The sequence below is a fragment of the Cannabis sativa genome, chromosome 1 (genome assembly GCF_029168945.1).
Source record: "Cannabis sativa cultivar Pink pepper isolate KNU-18-1 chromosome 1, ASM2916894v1, whole genome shotgun sequence".
Taxonomy (NCBI): Eukaryota; Viridiplantae; Streptophyta; class Magnoliopsida; order Rosales; family Cannabaceae; genus Cannabis; species Cannabis sativa.
In genome coordinates, this window is record NC_083601.1 from 23,127,294 (window position 1) to 23,145,824 (window position 18,531).

The 18,531-nt window shown below is 33.7% G+C and overlaps 2 protein-coding genes across 3 annotated transcripts; both read left to right on the forward strand.

The window, feature by feature from the left end:
- The first annotated feature begins 5,565 nt into the window (after window positions 1-5,565).
- LOC115706089 (uncharacterized calcium-binding protein At1g02270) lies at window positions 5,566-9,341 on the forward strand. Of its 2 annotated transcripts, none has more exons than XM_030633609.2 (11): window positions 5,566-5,724; window positions 5,814-5,990; window positions 6,091-6,195; window positions 6,396-6,501; window positions 6,852-7,072; window positions 7,186-7,262; window positions 7,565-7,664; window positions 7,771-7,896; window positions 8,239-8,349; window positions 8,438-8,545; window positions 8,817-9,341. In XM_030633609.2, exons 1-11 carry the CDS (start codon window positions 5,722-5,724, stop codon window positions 9,081-9,083), a joined length of 1,401 nt encoding a protein of 466 aa, XP_030489469.2. In that variant the 5' UTR covers window positions 5,566-5,721; the 3' UTR covers window positions 9,084-9,341. The 2 variants fall into 2 exon arrangements, with proteins under 2 accessions (XP_030489469.2, XP_030489470.2); XM_030633610.2 differs by having other exon boundaries at window positions 8,820-9,341.
- A 1,447-nt stretch (window positions 9,342-10,788) lies between these two features.
- Window positions 10,789-14,023, forward strand: LOC115704045 (NAC domain-containing protein 89). Its single transcript, XM_030631266.2, has 5 exons — window positions 10,789-11,201; window positions 11,305-11,573; window positions 12,100-12,228; window positions 12,312-12,560; window positions 13,372-14,023. The coding sequence occupies exons 1-5, from the start codon at window positions 11,024-11,026 to the stop codon at window positions 13,852-13,854; spliced, it is 1,308 nt and encodes a 435-aa protein (XP_030487126.2). The 5' UTR covers window positions 10,789-11,023; the 3' UTR covers window positions 13,855-14,023.
- Window positions 14,024-18,531: the final 4,508 nt, after the last annotated feature.

The following is an 18,531-nucleotide window of genomic DNA, read 5'->3' on the forward strand; positions in this document are numbered from 1 at the left end:
GTTACAGGTCATTTTTTATTTATTTTTATTTAATTTCTAAATTAATCACAACCATTTAATAGTGATCCAATAGTTAAAAAAAAAATTGTAACCATGATGGTTACATTAGAACCTCCTCTATATATATACATTATATGAGAGAGTTTATGTAACATTCTCCTCCTATAAGAATAAAAAAAACTCTTCGGAGCATTTGAGGACAACATGGGCACCAGACTCACCGGCTACCAAATTCATATGTGGCGAGGCGAGTGCCGTGTGTATATGTATCTATATTTTTATATATAAATTATGTGTCCAAAACTTGACTTTCAATCGTGTAGAAAAAAACATGATTTTTAATGGCACAAAGTCTCAGTACAAAATGGTAGATACCATTAATGCAGTTTAGCAATACCGTGTAGTGATATGTACCACCTGGTCCTGACCTGGTGCTGGTGTTGATCTACTCATTTTATGCTTTAGTACATAAATCATGGCGAGCAAGATGCCTTGTGACGCGTATACGATTATATTACATTACATGATTCATGATTCATGATTCATGATTCATGAGCCTCTTAAATAAAAAATAAAGGGTAAATAATACTATTTTGGACTTCATGTTTTGTAAAAGTTACAGATTGAATCTTCTATTTTGTTAAATGATAAAATGGATTATGTATTTTCGAAAATAGTAAAAATATGACCCTGAACTTAATTTTTGATAACTTTTTTTTTTAATATAACCAACTTAAAGATAATTCCTAACACGAACAGATACAGAAAATGTAAATAGTTTTGATATAACACATTTCGATTGGATTATTATTGAATTTTATTTTAATTAAAAATCAGTTTAGAGTCTTATTTGTATTATTTTGAAAAATACAAAGTCTATTTTATATATTATTTAACAAAACAAATTGTTTAATTGGTCACTTTTGCAAAACGCAACATCCAAAATAGTATTTACTCAAAAATAAATAAAAAAAATACAAGATAGAGACTTAATGACCATCATCTCATCTCATCTTACCAAATAGTAGTATCATGTCATCATTATTGTTACATATTTTTGTGTGTGCAAGCAAAGAATTCTATGTGACTAGTTTATACAAATATTCAAATGTGGTACTCGGATGTACAACAATTATACATACAAAAATTATTAATGATCATTTTCTTTCTTTTTATGTGCATTTCATTCCATCTATATATTTGAGACATTTTAGGGAATTTCTTTTTCTATTCAAAAAAAGAAATTTCCTAAAATGTCTCAAATATATAGATGGAATGAAAGGATGAAATTTTTTTTTTCTTCTTCAATCTGTTCTAGGTTGGAAGCACATGATAATTTATACAACAAGAACATGTTTACTTTATTTTAGAGATGTTCATACAATCAGGGAGGGAGGGACTTAGGCCATTGTAATTTGTTTTACTATAAACATATATATTAAGTCATCACTCAATTTGTTCATACCCAATTCCCAATTCTAAAAGCAAGTACAATAAATTAAATCACTAAAATTTCAACCATATCTAAAAAACAATAATATTTTTTTAACAAAAAAAAAATCTGTTAAAATGCACAAAGCTTGAAATGTCTCATATTACAAAAAGAGCTCAAAAGATTAAAAAACTAAATTTATAAAGAGACTCGATCACCAAATACAGGACTTGTCTAAAACAAAAGCTCGCTTTGCTAAAAAATTAATAATAATATTCTTAGACCTCTTACAATGCGACAAGAATATACTATGAAAGGATTTCTAAATATGAAAAATATCATTAAGTAAAATACTAAACTCATTGTGCCGAGTGTCTTTACTATTCACAACAAGCACCAAGCAAAGACAATTAGAGAAAACAGTAATAATCTTATACCCCAACCGAAGGCAAAGACAGAGCCCATAAAGTAAAGCCATGGGCTTCGCAACGTGAGACTCAAAGGTAGCAACACCCAGAAACACACCAAAGAAGAACACATGGCCAATGGGATCCAAAGCAACAACTCCATCCCCATCTTGGACTCTTCATCACTTCATCACGAAGCCCAACGTCCACAAATAGATTTACCTCGCCCAAAGTTAGATCCAGTTTGGAATCGGTCACAACATTCGACCCTAAACTAGAGGGGGACTGACTATTGAGCAAAGACCCACATACATTACCATCTTGATACTAGCAAAAGATAGTTAAAATGAACTAACTATATTATCTGATAGAAGCTTGTGATCATGAACAAAAGGTGTAACGTCTATGCCAAATGCGCCAGCAAAGAACAATGAACTCCTCTAATTTCCGTTTACTCAAAATATACAAGCAACCCAACAACAACACATAAAAACAAGAGGCATCCTTTAGAGTATCAAGCCCTTTCAAAATCCATTCAGACCGAGTAGACTTAAAATGAAGGGCAAAGCCAAAATACATATATAGTAGTCTCATTATTTTGGAAACAAATAGGATAAACCTTAAATGCTTTCATACCATGGCGAGTTAGGTTAGCATTAGACAACAAGAAATTCAAGCTTGCCTTCCAAACAAAGTCTTTAATCTTTAGCGAAAGGTTTAAGACTCCAAAGAAGCCTTCACCAACGAGAATTCCTTGAGGAGCTCGAAACTTTTTCCCAACCCATGCTCAAGACAATGCTCCAATAACCACTCTTCATCGAATAAATACTGTTATCCGAAAAATTCCATGTATGCCTATCTTGTCTATCAAACAAGAAACAAGAAATAGACATGATAACTCTAGCTTCCACAATTTTAAACAACTCTTGATCCATAGAGGATTTCCAACAACCAGAATCAAGCTTAAGATCACCCTCGTAGCACCTATTTCTTTGAACACTCTAGCCGGAGCCCAACCATGAACAATAGATGACCAAGCATGATCAACCACCAACTTGCTTCGCTCATCCCTAGTCCACCAAGCTTCAAATTTAAATTGATTTTTGAACTCAATTCCTAGGCCTTAAGTATAAACACACAAAGGTCTATGATAAGAGTTCACTGTGTGAAGGGATTCGATAACTGCCTTGGGGAACAAGTCGATCAAACCATCATTGGCCAGCCCCTTATCCAAAGCAGATTTAATGTTGGTTGTGTCGTCACAGTGATTATCTCACGTGAGATTGTCACCTTTGATGGGCAAATTAATGAGTCCATTGGAGTTTATCAGGTCGGATATGAATGGAATAAATTGGTCATTTCTTTGAAACCAACTGCTTCAGACTGACAGAGAACAAAATTTACATCTCATGATCAACCACGAACCTCCAAAGCGTTTATCAACAATCATCAAATTCTCCCAAAACTTTTTTTTTTCTCATAAAAATAAGGCGGGCCATAAACACACAAGAGAAGCCAAGGATAATGAGCCAAATTCGAGTAAACAATACCTGTGATTTTTTTTAACTCTAATCCTCTCAAAGATAAAGCCAATTTTTCAAGCCAAAATAATACCCTCCGCACACCCCACAGTAGGAACAACAATATTACTATAAAAGTTTAATTTGTTAAGAGAACGTACCAATGTCACATCAACTATTAATTTGGTAAGAAAAATGAAATCAGGTGAACACATTCGAATAAAGGCTTGAAGTTCCAAAATTGTAGAAGTTTGCCCCAACTCTCTATTGTTCCAAGCAATGCCTCTCATGGTGTTCGTTGGAGTGGCACACAACCAACCTCCACAGGGAGAACAATTGTTCAGAGTTACTAATCTGTGAGCCCACATCCTCAGGAATAAACTCCTTTCTAGTAAGAATTGCAATATCTGTCAGCCTTGCTTTTGCCTTACAAGCCGAGAGACGAACAAATTGACCAGTGGAAGGGGACTTAGATGCATTGCTCTTATCATCATCATGAATACTAATAACACCCTGGGAACCACGATTGTCCTTGCTACAAATGGAATGAGAAAGTTTCTCCTGTAGGTACTAGCATATCATGAGCAAGGGTTGGACCAATACCAAGAGGAAAGTCACCAACAAAGCTTGAATTCAATTCTTTATTCTTGTTGTTGGAGAGATAGATTTTGAATCGAGCCTTCTTTTTCTAGAATAAGGGGGTACACTCATTAACAATAGACATTAGGCATGTTAGTCTAATGTAAAATATGTTTTTTTTTTTATTTAAATTAATCTAATGTAAAATATGTCAATAAATACAAAACTGTTTAGAGAAGTTGATTTTGAAATGACGATGAAGATCCCATAATATTTATAAATTTTACATATTTTTACTTAAAAATGAAGTTTTATTTTGAGTTTCTATCACATTTAGGGTTTCAAGAGTTCTTTTTTCTTTTCCTTTTTGAAAGGGAAGATTTTAAGATAGATTCATGAGTATCTACATAAAATATCATTGTATCACATTCACGTTCATAGTTACACATTAAATTTATTGAATTTTTTCTTTAGAGAGATTCAATATTATTATAAATCAAAAATCTTTACAATAAAATTGAAAATAAGATGAAGAATTTCTTTTATCCAACTAGTGTCACTATCTAATTTTAAAGCATATTTTGTTAATTCATGAGCAACTTAAATGCTTGATTAGCGTGTCTTCTATCTAATATGTGAGACAATAACTTAAAGGAAAATAAATAAAAGATAACCAAACTAAATAAATCTTAAATATTAAAGATAAAACAAAGAAAACTCGAAAATTATCCCTTTCAATATGAGTTATTAGTATTTGCAATTTTACTTCCATCACATCACTTATGAAATTCATGTGGTTTGGAAAAAGCAACAACTATTCTCTCATACTGGCCCCTCATTACTCCACCAACCCCAAGTTTTTGGTTTCCATATTTACATCAACATCTTATTCATCTTAAGTCCATGAATTTATTCATTCGAAAAAAAAAGTCCATGAATTTATTGGTTTTAAAATAATTGTTTAGAATTTAATATTTCAATTAGTTTTATGAACTTGTATTAAATATAAAGTACTTTTTTCAAAATATTATTTTAGATTTTTAATTTTTTAAATTGATTTTTTCTTCAAGATTTGAATTCATTTTTTAAGATTTTTAAAAAATAATCATTTTTTAAGAATTAAATAAATTTAAACTAAAAGTAAAAACAAAATAGTTTGGACCAATCACAAGTAACCCCACATACTCTGACCTCAGATTACGATCAGATACATACTACAACAAAAACAAACTATTGAATAAAGATATTTTTTCTCTAATTCAGAAAATTTATAAAAACAACTATTATTTTTTAGCAATCATAAACAAAGTCTATTAAATATACATACAGAGAATGCAACAAACGACTTTTGTACCAAATACGTGATACCTATCTTTTTTATTTTTATTTTTTGTATTAATACGTGATACCTATATTGATTATAATTATAACGGGTGAAAAGTTATTAAATTAATCCCATAAAAAATAAATATTAATTTTATGCATTTAATTTATTTGGTTTTAAAGTCCACTTGGATTGGGAAGTTCCAGCTGTACAAATAATATAAGCCTTAAGAAAAGAAAAGGCCCTCACCGTCACTCCTTTGTAATAATATAATAAATAAATATCTTTAATAAATAAATAAATAATACCTTTTATATAATTTCTCTTGAGTATAATTTTAAATTTTAATGATCGATTACATACTCACCACACAAAAACACTCCATCGCTCTTCCATAACTGTTTTCCCTTCCATAATCTCTCACTTTCCAAAACCATCTCCAGCTCTGGAATTTCGACAATGGTTGCTTTTTGTTTCTTCTATCTTTGTTTTTCCTTTCAATTTCATTCGGTTCTTTGTTTTAACGTCGTTTATGGGTATTCACTATTCAGGTGGCTGTGACAAATCACGATATGGATTCACATTCACGACTACCAGCAACCAGTTTTCCGTCGGTGCCGGAGATTGAGACTGAGACTCGTGAGACGGAACAAGAGGCATTGCCTTGCTTAGTATCATGCACTACTTTTAATATTCTGGCTCCCATTTACAAAAGGCTTGACCCTCTGGTATTTTTCTTCGCGAATTTTGGTACCACTCTTTGAGTTTTCTTTTTTCAGCTAATTGTTTTTCTTTTTCTTAGCTATTTCATGGGTGTGAGTGAAACAGAATCAAGGCCTTCGAGAGAGTGAATTTAAAGCGTTCTGGCTGGATAGGAACCAGAGGATTTTGGATTGGCTGCTTTACGAGGCGTCTTCCATTATATGTTTACAGGTGATTTTTATGTACCCTTTTGCTTGCTCAATAGCTTTGTTAGATTCGTACTTTTCTTTTTTGGTCTCTCGATGATTGTAAGATTCCGCGGGACGATTTTAATATTAGTAAAGAAATAAGTGGAGTTTACTCTACTAAGGTCTTGGGCATGGTTGTTTTTATGTGTATTTTGCTAACTAGGTTCTTTATTGTGGAAATAGGAATTCTGGGTTGGGAATGAAGAGCTTGTGCGTATGTACTCGGAGAGACTTCATGATGCAGGCTACACAACCTTCAAGCTTGGACGAACCAACAACCGTGGTGATGGTACATTCTTCTGATTGATCATTGAGCTTCATTTATTGATTATGTGATTTATGGAATCTGGAATTTAGTCCCTTTTGGTTACTCCGTTGTCATTCCATTGTGTGATTTTTTGATCATGTTTACACCTGAACATGAACTTTGTCTTTGCTTGTTTCTTTCATGCATTCTCTTCAATATAATTGTTTTTGTGTTTTGCTCTCTTTAGACTGGTCTAGTAGTTAATACATAGGTTTTTGTTGTTTCTTTTTTCAAGCTGATAAGAAAAACAGGTTACAGGCTTAAGTAAAGCAAGTGTAATCATCAGTTAGTGATCTTTCTGAAAGACATTGTATTGTATGTGTAACGTACAGGTCTGCTGACTGCTGTGCACAAGGACTACTTTAGTGTTCTACACCACCGAGAGCTGCTGTTTAACGACTTTGGGGATCGTGTTGCTCAATTGTTACACCTTCAGTTAAATGTTCCTCTTTGGCAAAACCAAAGAGCCAATTTTGAAAGAGAAATTCTAGTTGTGAACACCCACTTGTTATTTCCTCACGATTCTAGTTTGTGTATAGTGAGATTGCAACAGGTAGTTGATGTTTCCTTGTAATTATTAAACTGTATTGTTCTTATACATAGTAGTAGATTTGTTGATAGCCACCCGAGTAACCTCCACTAAGCACAGTACATGTCTTCAAGCAGGTATACAAAATTTTGCAATACTTGGAATCTTATCAGAAGGAAAACCAGCTCAATTCCATACCCATCATGCTTTGTGGGTGAGTTTTTATATATCTTGCATTGTATATTCTATAATTAATTTAAGTTTTTCAATGGAATATGAATATGATGAAAACCAAGATTCTTCAGTTTGAAGACTGGTAGCCAGCTTGGCTTGTAAAGTTTTCTGGTGTCTTACTATGTAGGCTACGGATTTCCTTGTTCTCATTCACAAATAGTGTGAAAGGTTACAAGATATGAGATAATTGTGGGCATTTTCCAGTTCTTTCGCATTTCTTTTTCTTCTTCTTCCAAATGAGACTGATCTTATATATGTTCTTTTGTCTTATGCTCTCTGCAGTGACTGGAATGGAAGCAAACGAGGCCATGTATATAAGCTCCTGCGGTCCCAGGGGTTTGAATCTACATATGATAAAGTACATGATACAGATGCCCACAAGGTCTGCATTATTTGATTCCTATGTTGAATTTTCAATTGGCTGCTGTGGTTTTTCACTGTCTTCTTACCATTGTTTTGCTTTCTCTACATTTTCTATATTTCTACAGTGGGTTAGTCACCGAAATCATAGGGGAAACATCTGTGGTGTTGATTTCATATGGCTTCGTAATGCTAATACATCTCGAAAACCACTGAAGACTAGTTGGGGAGAATCAGTTTTTAGTATACTAAAGGTAATTAATTTACTCACAGCTCTGATTCTAACTAAATTTCGTGCATGTGTTTTTTGTTCGTGTTGAGAAAATTTCTTTAGAAACTAGATGTAGAAAATATTCTTGTCATGGCCAAAGCCTATAACGTCAAAGAACATCTAGTGATGGGATGAGAAGTCTCAGGTGACACGTGGGAGATTCTGAGTAAAAGGTTCCTTAACTTCTCTATTTCCTCTCATCCCTTGTCACTAGTGCTTCTTTTCCCCTACTTTGTCTTTGGTGTTTTCTAATGAATGTATAAACTAATCATGCTGAGTAGGATCAAATGGAGGTTGATAAGTCTTTTTCTTTTCATATTTTCAGTATCAACTTCGGAAAGCTTCAATGACTGAACATGATGCGTTCGCCTTTTTAAAGGGTGACAATTGTGGTGATTTCATTACGTACTCGGCTTTCCTTGAAGCACTCCGCCAGGTTCATTTTTTGAGATAATAAAGTTTTACATAATGTAAGATTACAAAGCTGCTGAAACATAAGACTTATTTGTGTTTTACTTTTGCAGGTTAATTTGATTGGTGTACCAAGTGGACTAAATTTCCAAGAAACAAGAGATCTCTGGATCCAAGCAGATACTGATGGGAATGGTGTTGTCGATTATGAAGAATTTAAGGTGACTTGCACTCTATGTCTCCCTCTGTTCCCAATCATTATGTTTATAGTTTCATTTGCTGTCCTTGAATGTCAGGAATCTATGCTTGTAAATGCTAAATCTGTCTTTGATCGTATTAAACATAGTTATATATATCTAGAATGTCATAAAATTTAAGAGCATAGTTATATTTTATATTTCTTCCACTACGATCTCTGTGTTGCGTTTTCACTTAGTTTCTAGAAATGCCTGTTTGTTTATAAGAGTATTCTCTTTCCCCTTGATATTGTAGCAGGGAATTTGGAATGCAATGTTGTCCGATCGAGAAGTAAAAGAGGAAGAGTCTAATGGGAATCTGGATAGCTCTAAACTAAGCACCGAGGAAGGAGCATACCTTGGATTTAAAGTTAAGAGTGCAGCTCTCTTTCCGCGTGAGGTGGAGAAGGGACTGTGGCCCGAGCATTACTCACTTTCTGATCACGCTCGTCTCACTGTTATGCTTTCCGCAGTAAAAATGCAATGTTCTCAGTCTAGAAGGCACTCTTTAGGAGCGAATTAGTTGACACAAGAAATTTTATTTTTACTTTTTTTGTAAAGGAAATTAAACATGTGAGAAACTTGGTAGATGAATGAAGAATGGAGTTTGTAAAAAAATACGTGTACAGGCTCATTGATGGCAAATCCATTTTGTAGTAATGCTCTTATTTTTCTTAGTTTGGATTGTTTATGTGCAATTTTTCATGGCTCAACTGCTAAAGAATGATGAATAATGTGCTGATTTATCAAAACTTTTGTTTCAGCCTCATGTCAGGCCAAAGTGTATTTCTTTGTTTTTTTTTTTTGTTTGGCTTTATCATATAAATTATTTCTCTTTAATTATTAAGGCTTTGCACAACCGAATACGACAATTCCTTTTGAATTTTCTAAGCAACTTAATACTTAGTGATCTAACCTTTTATCTTTTGACTACATAATGTATTAAGAGAAAGCAAAGGGTAGTGGAGAGCATAAGAGAATAAAATTGAAAAAGTTAGCCTAAAGTTAAATGAACACTTGATGAATTATGATTATGATATTAGTATAAATATATATTATGTTTTTCAGAAACGATTATGATATTAGTTACACTCATTGGAAGGAAAAAAAGTTTGCTCACGAGCTTCAGCTTTTACAAAGTGCGAATTATCTAGAATTTAATATTGTCTGTAAAAGCAATAAATAATGAAAGATAGCGATAAAGATATGTTAAAATGATTAATAAAATATATAAAATTATGTGGTTTGACAATTCTTACTTTACATGAGGCAACTGATATTAATAATCTAAATAGGAAATATACAGAATACAAATATAATTTTTTTTTTTAAGTAATAGTGTTTCTCAAAGTGTTTTCTAAACTCACCAAAGTGTTTCCTAAAATTTAGATATACAAATACTATCTCTTTCAGATGTCCTAATAAATCTAATTGTACAAAGCTGTACTCGAATTATTCACTCTAAATTCGTACACACTAAATTACTATGTGTTTAATTGCCTCACTTCGAATTGCTATGCTCTTCTAGAGCTCTATATTTATGAGATAGCTTATTTCTCAATTATGTAATAAATGAAGTAACTATCTCCCAACATGAGAAATAGTTCCAACTATTTGAAAGAACACAAATATAGCAAATAGCAAATTCCAAATCTCTTAAAAATTAAATCATATATTTACAACGTCAAGACAAATAATTTTTTGAGCCAAAGTCATCATTAAACTCAAATATCATACATCCAACTTTTATTATTTGTCTGTTATCCTCTTCAACCATTTTTTTTTTGGCTACACCTCTTCAACCATTTTATTTTCCTATTATTAAAAAAAAAAATAAAGCTCTGATGGATTGGTTGCTGCAAGTTTTTGATATGACATTTTTCTTGATGGAAAAAAACGTAAAATTCTCAAAGAATTCATTCAAAAAAAAAAGAAAAAGAAAGAAAATTCTCAAAGAAGTCTCTTAAAAAAAATAAAAAATAAAAAATTCTCAAGGAAGTAAGAACAAACGTCCAAAGTAATAAAAGCAGTCAGTTAACGCGTTAAGCCCCTGTACAATGGTACGAGTTTTCCACACAAGAGTTTTGAGGTGGTGGGCTCCGCTAATCCTACATGGCATTTTCAGCCACGTGTCATTCAGATGAAAAGAGCTCCCTAAGAAATCGAAGCTTCACTAACACTTCTCTTGTATTGTGTCTATGAATATGATCAAACTAAAGTCAAGTCAACCAACATGTACGGATTGTTCCAACAAAAATGTATTATGTCTCTTTTGTTTCTTACGAATATATATAACCCAGTTCCACTCCACTCTTGGTCTTGAGTTTGGGGTGTTATGGCTAAAACCTCTTAGTTTGATTACTGTGTTTCCGCTTCGAATTAATCTGATTCTTCACCTCTAATCTGTAACACCCTTTAACCCATTTTCCTCTTCCAATCATTTTCTTACCTCAAAAAAACTCAATGAGTTGCAGCCCAATAGTATTGCCTACAAATGCGCCTGTTGGATTCAGATTCAGTCCCACAGAAGAGGAGGTCATCAATCACTATTTGAAGTTAAAGTATCAGGGAAAGAATGATGTGGTTGACCCTGTCATGGCCACAGTCGATTTCTGCGCCTTTGAACCTTGGGAGTTACCTCGTATGTGTGCTAGTTCTTCATTTTTAATGTTGTTTCTTTATCTTTACGTTAATACATATTCATTTTTATGTGATTTTTGTTTCTGGGTTTGTTGGGATTTCAGGCAAATCGATGATCGAGTCCAATGATCAGGTGTGGTGGTTCTTCTGTCCACGAGATTATAAGTACAACAACAGTAGACGTTCAAACAGGACGACCAAATCAGGTTACTGGAAGATCACTGGAAAGGGACAGAAAATTAAATCGATTAATGGTGTCATCATAGGAGGGAAGAGGATTTTGGTGTTTCATAGAAGTCCTTGCCCTGGCCAAGGGACTGAATGGGTCATGCATGAGTATCATCTTGAACCTGAGAATCCCAAACCTAACCAGGTTTATCTCTTTTCTCTGATTATATAATAAATCTCTTTCGATTAATTTGGATACAACTTACATGGAGTTTACTTCCTTTTGTGGCAAAGGGTTTTAGATTCTTTACTAAACTTGGTATTTCTATGGCTTATAATGTGTAAACTAGTTTGCCATCATTAGCACAATGAAGTTTTCCATTTATGTATTCCCATGTTATTGTTAGAGTTATTAGTACATATAGGGAATTTTAGCAATTGGATAGATGTAGAATGAGTTTTGCCTGGATAAAATTCTGGTGTGGACACCTCTCAACAAACTACTCTTTTCATATATTTGAATGGTAATTAGTAAATATAGTCCTTATTTATAGCCTTTTGTTCTCTTTCCAAGACCTACAAGTGCTTTTTTTTAGTGAATGACATCAAAGTTAGTTTGAAGAATGCACCAATGATTTTGATCAATAAGCTTTGTTTTATTTTTTTCTTAATCAACTCATTGGACTATCCCTAACACTAGTGAGATTGAATCTGCTCATCAAATTATGCAGAAGTCCTATGTTGTTTGCCGCTTGGAGCGAAAAACTGATGAGAAAGCGCTGAAGACAACTAGTCCTGACTATGAAACAGGTCAACCAAGTGGTGGAAACACGCCTGATGATGATTCTCTGTTATCTTGGGTAAGAAAGAAAACATTGCTCTCCTTTTAAAACAAATGACAAGAGAATATGAACCTGACTATGTACGCTTGTTTATGTTTCAGAAATTCCAGTTCCCTTGTGTCAACCAACTGAATCTCGAATCGTTGTTACTACCACAAAACTCACGAAATGACGATTTTGGATTTCTCACTGGAAACCAAGACTCATTTGGAGATGTTGAAGCGGCCCATGAGGCCCTTAATTTTGCGAATTCAATCATTGATTATCCTGAATTAAATGACATTGGAGCAACTGCAAAGAGGGTGTATTTTCAGGATGGTCCAGATAGCAGTGACACAGACAGTGAATGGGTAAAGAGATAGAGTTCCATTGGTTTATTATTGGATAGTGTTGACTGCTATAAGAGAATATCACTATGAGATTTTTGTAATTATGTGCCTATCACTCACATTATTACAAAAGGGTTATAGTGATATTCTCTCATAGATTGTATATTTGACTTTTCTTAAATTATTTTGAAACACAAAAGAGAAAGCCTAACCAATCAAGACCTATCAGTTCCCTCAACAATTCAGATGAAGCCATTAGAACAAATATTAGACATTCAATTTGTTATCTTAATACTTTAACACCACCTCAATCAATTAGACAATGTCTACTAATTGAATGTCTGGTTTTACTAGAAGGTTGAGATAGCAGCCTTTGTGTGAACTTTAATTACTTTTTCAAATTTCAAGTGCAACTTAAGATTTTATAATTGTTAGATCTTTGACTTTATTAGGTAATAGCAACCGAGATTTTCCTAACAAAGTCTTAGAAGTTCACTTCCATAATAGCAGATAAATAATGTTTTATGAAGGTCCTTTGCCTTAGAGAAACTTATACAGTCAGACATTCACGAATAGTTCTGTGTATTAAGAATGGAACATGCCATTGTCATCTTTTCATTCCTAAACAGGCCTAAGGCAATGAATGGCTCTAATCATGACAAGCACCAGCTGCATTTAGACCCCGCCGAAAAAAAGTTATAACTTAATGAAAGAATTGAGAAAATGAAAGAGAAGCTTTCTCTCTCTGTTACGAAAAAGTGTTATATTATGCTCTTGAATCTATATTTGCTGGACCTTAACTCCAACTCCATGTGATTTCTATAAATTGCAGGCCAGAGATGCTGCAAAACACAGTGTTACTTCTGTTCACAGCCCCGGGAAGGAGAAGTCTAATGAGGAGCCCGAAAATGTTAGAAAGAAGGCTCACATCAGCAGCAGCGGAGACTACCAATTGCAAGCAGGTGGCGGAGAGCTCGTATTCGGAGAGTATGTATTGCAAGCAGGTCTCGGAGAGTATGTATTGCAAGCAGGCGGCGGAGAGTATGAATTGCAAGCAGGCGGCGAAGAGTATGAATTGCAAGCAGGTGGTGAAGAGTATGAATTGCAAGCAGGCGGCGTGCCAACAGTAGTTAGCAGTAAGTGGAAGAGTTTCTTTACTTTTGAGGAAACGCCGACTGTCTTGAGCTGTGATACAACTCCACCGTCTGTGTACCTACGCAACATGATTGTGGGGGCAGTTTTGTTCCTTGTTTTTGCTCTTCTTTTTGCTTGCTGTTGTCTAAGTTTTCCTATTTACTTGGGGTTTAAGGAATAATGGAGGTTGTTCTTGATATAGAACTATGAAATTTCAACAGAACCGACCATAATCAATAGTTTTAACTGGGGTTTTGTATATGTTATTTGGTTCATGAACCTTAATGTTTACTCTGTATAACCATATATTTCTATAGTTGGCTAAAGTCATGGACATGTTTATTGTTTAAGTACATGTATAACATTTTTCACCTTTATATTTCTCACCTCAGTTCTCAGAATGTGAATTTGGTTAGGAACATTATGGCAATATCTGAGGAAGTAAAGTAAGAAAATTAAGTGATAGAATATGTTAAATAAATTAACAATTAACCCAAGATCTATTTGTATATAACATAGAACACAATAGTAGTATATGATAATTGAGTATGTGTACCTGATTGATCCATAACAATTATCTCTGATTGATCCACAGCAGTTACTCCAATTTGATAGTGCAATACTATCAACTAAGTCTTCCTCCCTAGATCTCTAAATCAGAAGCAGTTTATTTTCTCTGATTATCAAAAAGTATACAATTGTGATGAGACAATATGTATTTATAGAGTTAGGGAGGGGACTTAGCTACAAAACCCTAGTTGTGGGCTGCTCATCAAAGGCTTCTACAACTAGAAAAGCCCACACTTCTGCTTCACCTAGACTTTACTCACAGATGCTAAGCCCATTAACAATTGATCACCAACAACATGGGCTAACACAGCAAAGAACTATCCAATCAACCCAAGTTTTAATAAAACCAATAAAATTTAATGTAAGCCCAAATAAAAGTCTAACATTCTCCCACTTGGGCTACATTGATTTTAATACATATATATTATATATCAAAATAATTTTGTCTGAAAACGACTCATGGGTTGAACAACAAGAAAACATTTGTGGCCACTTTTAAAAAAACTGATAGTTCTCTGATAGCATCTCAACATACCGGTCCAATTTAACCTTTGATAATGAACTATGACAGTCATATTGCTTTTAACTCAACAAAAGACATTCATAATCACAAATACCAAAGTATTAAATCGACATGGTCAATAAGTCTAGTAGTGTGGTAAGGAATTATGTTCAACATGTGATCAATATAAAATAACATAATATCCTTATCAGTCCTCAATTTCACTGATACCGTGATGCTTAATAAATAAGCCAGTGAAATTAAACATACACCACTTAAAATAAGTAAGTGTCACTAAACTTGCTTAAATAATTAAGCCAACAACATATCATTGTCAATAAGCAAATAAATTTAATAGACAATGATCACAACAATATGAACCACATGCTTTCAATTCAATCATTCTCGAGAATATAACAAAACATAATTGAAAACATATCCATTCAATAATAAAAAATATTGAAACATAAAATGTAGTTCATAACTTTATTCAGAAAATTATAAATAATAATTTCTAAAAACAAACAGAAAACAAAACTCCCACTAACCCAAAAGATCAAAAGATTCTAAAATGCCCATATTAACAACATGTTTATTAAACAAAGACGGCACTTAACCCTTTGGTTAGAGGATCGCCTAACATCGACTCGGTCTTGCAATTTTCAATAACAATGTCTCCTTTTTTGACCAAGTCTCTGACAGTGAGATACTTTATTTCCATGTGTTTAGAAGCACTACTAATCTTGTTATTCTTTGAAAAGAAAACAGCAGCATCATTATCACAAAAGATTAGCATAGGTGTGGAAATAGAATCAACCACTCGTATCTCCGAAATAAAATTTTTCAGCCACAAAGCTTGCAAAGATGCCCCATAACATGCAACAAACTCAGCATACATAGTAGATGACGTGATCAAAGTCTGTTTGACACTCTTCCAAGAAATAGCGGACTCGCCAAGGTGAAAATATAGCCGAAGTTGACTTTAAATCATCTACACAACCACCAAAATACGAATACGAATAACCAACAACTCGAAGATTGTCAACCTGCTTATACACAAGCATAAAACTCTTCGTTCTTTGCAAATATCTCAAAACTTTCTTGGCTGCAACCCAATGATCAAGGCCAGGATCAGATAAATATCTCCCAAGAACATTTACTACGAAAGCTATGTCAGGTCGAGTGCAAACCTGAGCATACATCAAACTCCCTACTACACTTGCATAAGGGATGTTCTTCATTGCTCCTCTTTCCAAGTCGTTCTTAGGACATTGCTGCTTAGTGAACTTGTCCCCTTTCAGAATAGGAACAGAACCAGCTTTACATAAATCCATGTTGAACCTTTTGAGCACACGATTAATGTAAACTTCTTGAGATAAGCCAAGAACTTTTCGATTCCTGTCACGATGGATCTCAATCCCCAAAACATAGGATGCCTCTCCAAGATCTTTCATATCAAAATTGGAAGACAGAAAATTTTTGGTCTCATTTAGTAGTGACAAATCACCGCCGGCAAGTAAAATGTCATCTACATAAAGAACAAGAAAAATATAACGACTCCCACCGATCTTCATATAAATACACCGATCAAACTTGTTCTCTACGAAACCAAACGATGTCACAACTCGGTCAAACTTCAAGTACCACCGGCGAGATGCCCGTTTGAGACCATAAATGGATCGTTTCAACTTGCAAACTAAGTGTTCTTTTCCTTTCTCCTTGTAGCCTTCGAAGTTGAGACATATACACTTCCTCATTCAATTCTCCATTCGAAAAGCAGTTTAACATCCATTTGATGCAACTCTAAATCAAAATGCGCAACTAAGGCCATAATAATTCTGAATGAATCTTTAGTGGAAACAGGTGAGAAAGTTTCAGTGTAATCAATACCTTCTCTTTGAGTAAAGCCTTTAGCCACTAAACGCGCTTTAAACCTTTCAATCTGTCCCTTTTTATCCCTTTTAGCCTTTAAAATCCACTTACAACCTATTGGTTTAAAACCATCAGGTAATAAAACTAGCTCCCATACACCATTTTTCTTCATGGAGTCGATCTCATCATCCGTAGCTGCTAACCATTTTGAAGATTGTGGACTATTAAGTGCTTCACTAAAAGTGACAGGATCCACAAAATGATCAATATCATATTCTCCTTCTCCAAGATAAACAAAATTATCATGACACTTTGTTGACTTCTTTTGTCTCTGAGATCTTCTTAGAGGAGGTACTTCTGGAATAACTTCTCTTTGTTGATCATTGTTTTGAATAACATCTTCCACAACTGGAATTTCTTCAATAACAGGATTCTCATTAACAATAGGAGCTTCATCATTAATAGGCCCTTCATCAATAATAGGACCTTCATCATCTTCGATATCGGGAGCAATGTATTCATCAACAATGGGAGCATTACCAACTGGAGTAGGATGAAGACTACTATTATCATCTCTTGAAAATGACATAGGAATACAAATTCCTTTAGAGGACTCCCCCATTTCAAGAGATGTTGAAGGAATTTTCTCAGCAACATCAAATTCCAGAAATTTAGCAGTCTGAGATTCAACAATTCGCGTACCACGAGTAGGACAGTAAAAGCGATAGCCTTTTGAGCGCATTGGATAACCAATGAAATAACAGCGATTTGTTCTCGGATCTAACTTTTTCAAATTAGGATCATAAATCTTTACTTCAGCTGGACAACCCCATACACGAAGATGATTTAGACTAGGCTTCCGCCCAGTCCACAACTCAAAAGGGGTCTTGGGAACAGATTTACTGGGAACACGATTTAAAATATAAGTTGCAGTGATAAGTGCTTCACCCCATAAAAACTCTGGAAGATTTGTTCTACTCATCATACTTCTTGGTTGTCATTTCATCCATAAGATGTCCAGCTTCAGCGTTTTCTCCAGTGTCGTATAATTTTTCTACAGCATTGAAAAAATCTTTGGCATTTGTAGTGTCTGGCAAACCACTCAATAGATGTTCAGGAATGGATCTTTTCATAGTAAGAAGACTAAGTCGACTTGACTTTTCCCATTGTGCATGATGAGTTCTCTCGGCGGTACCGGAGTCGATAAGATCGGCAGTTTTTCTTCTCGTAGGCACAAGTCCAAATCCATTATGCCTAAAGTAAATTCCACATCTCGTTTCCATGTCTTGTAGTTGGAAGCATTCAAAATATGGATGGAAGCATTATTGTTGTTCACAGAAAAGGAGACTGAAAAAATTCAAAAATTAAAACTTGAATAAGCAATATGAGCAATGTATTAGAAAATATTGTAGAATCAACTGGTCATTATAAACTCCCCTTTGGGGTGAGAATATAACACACACATGATCTACCTTCATGAAGTTAACAACAAAGAAAAAATACATATCATTTAAGAATTTTATTACCTTTGGGCAAATAAATTTCTTAAAAACTATGTATTAATTCAAGCAAAAAAAAATAATAATAAATTTATATATTTAAATTATTACCTTTGGGCAAATAAATAAAATATATATATATTTAATATTAACTCACTTCATGGAATGTGAACTAATATATGTAAATACTACCTTTGGGCAAGTAATTACACATATAGTCAACCAATATAATATTTTCTTCAACATGTGAAATTTGGTGATAAAACAATCATTGAAAATTAATAATTTTCAACCAAATTTCCAAAAGAGATATATAATTGCTTTTATTATATTGATAAGCAAAAAATAAAGTGTCCACCATAACACATTATTTTTGTATCAAACAACCAAGTTTTATAACTTTAGAACAACAAAT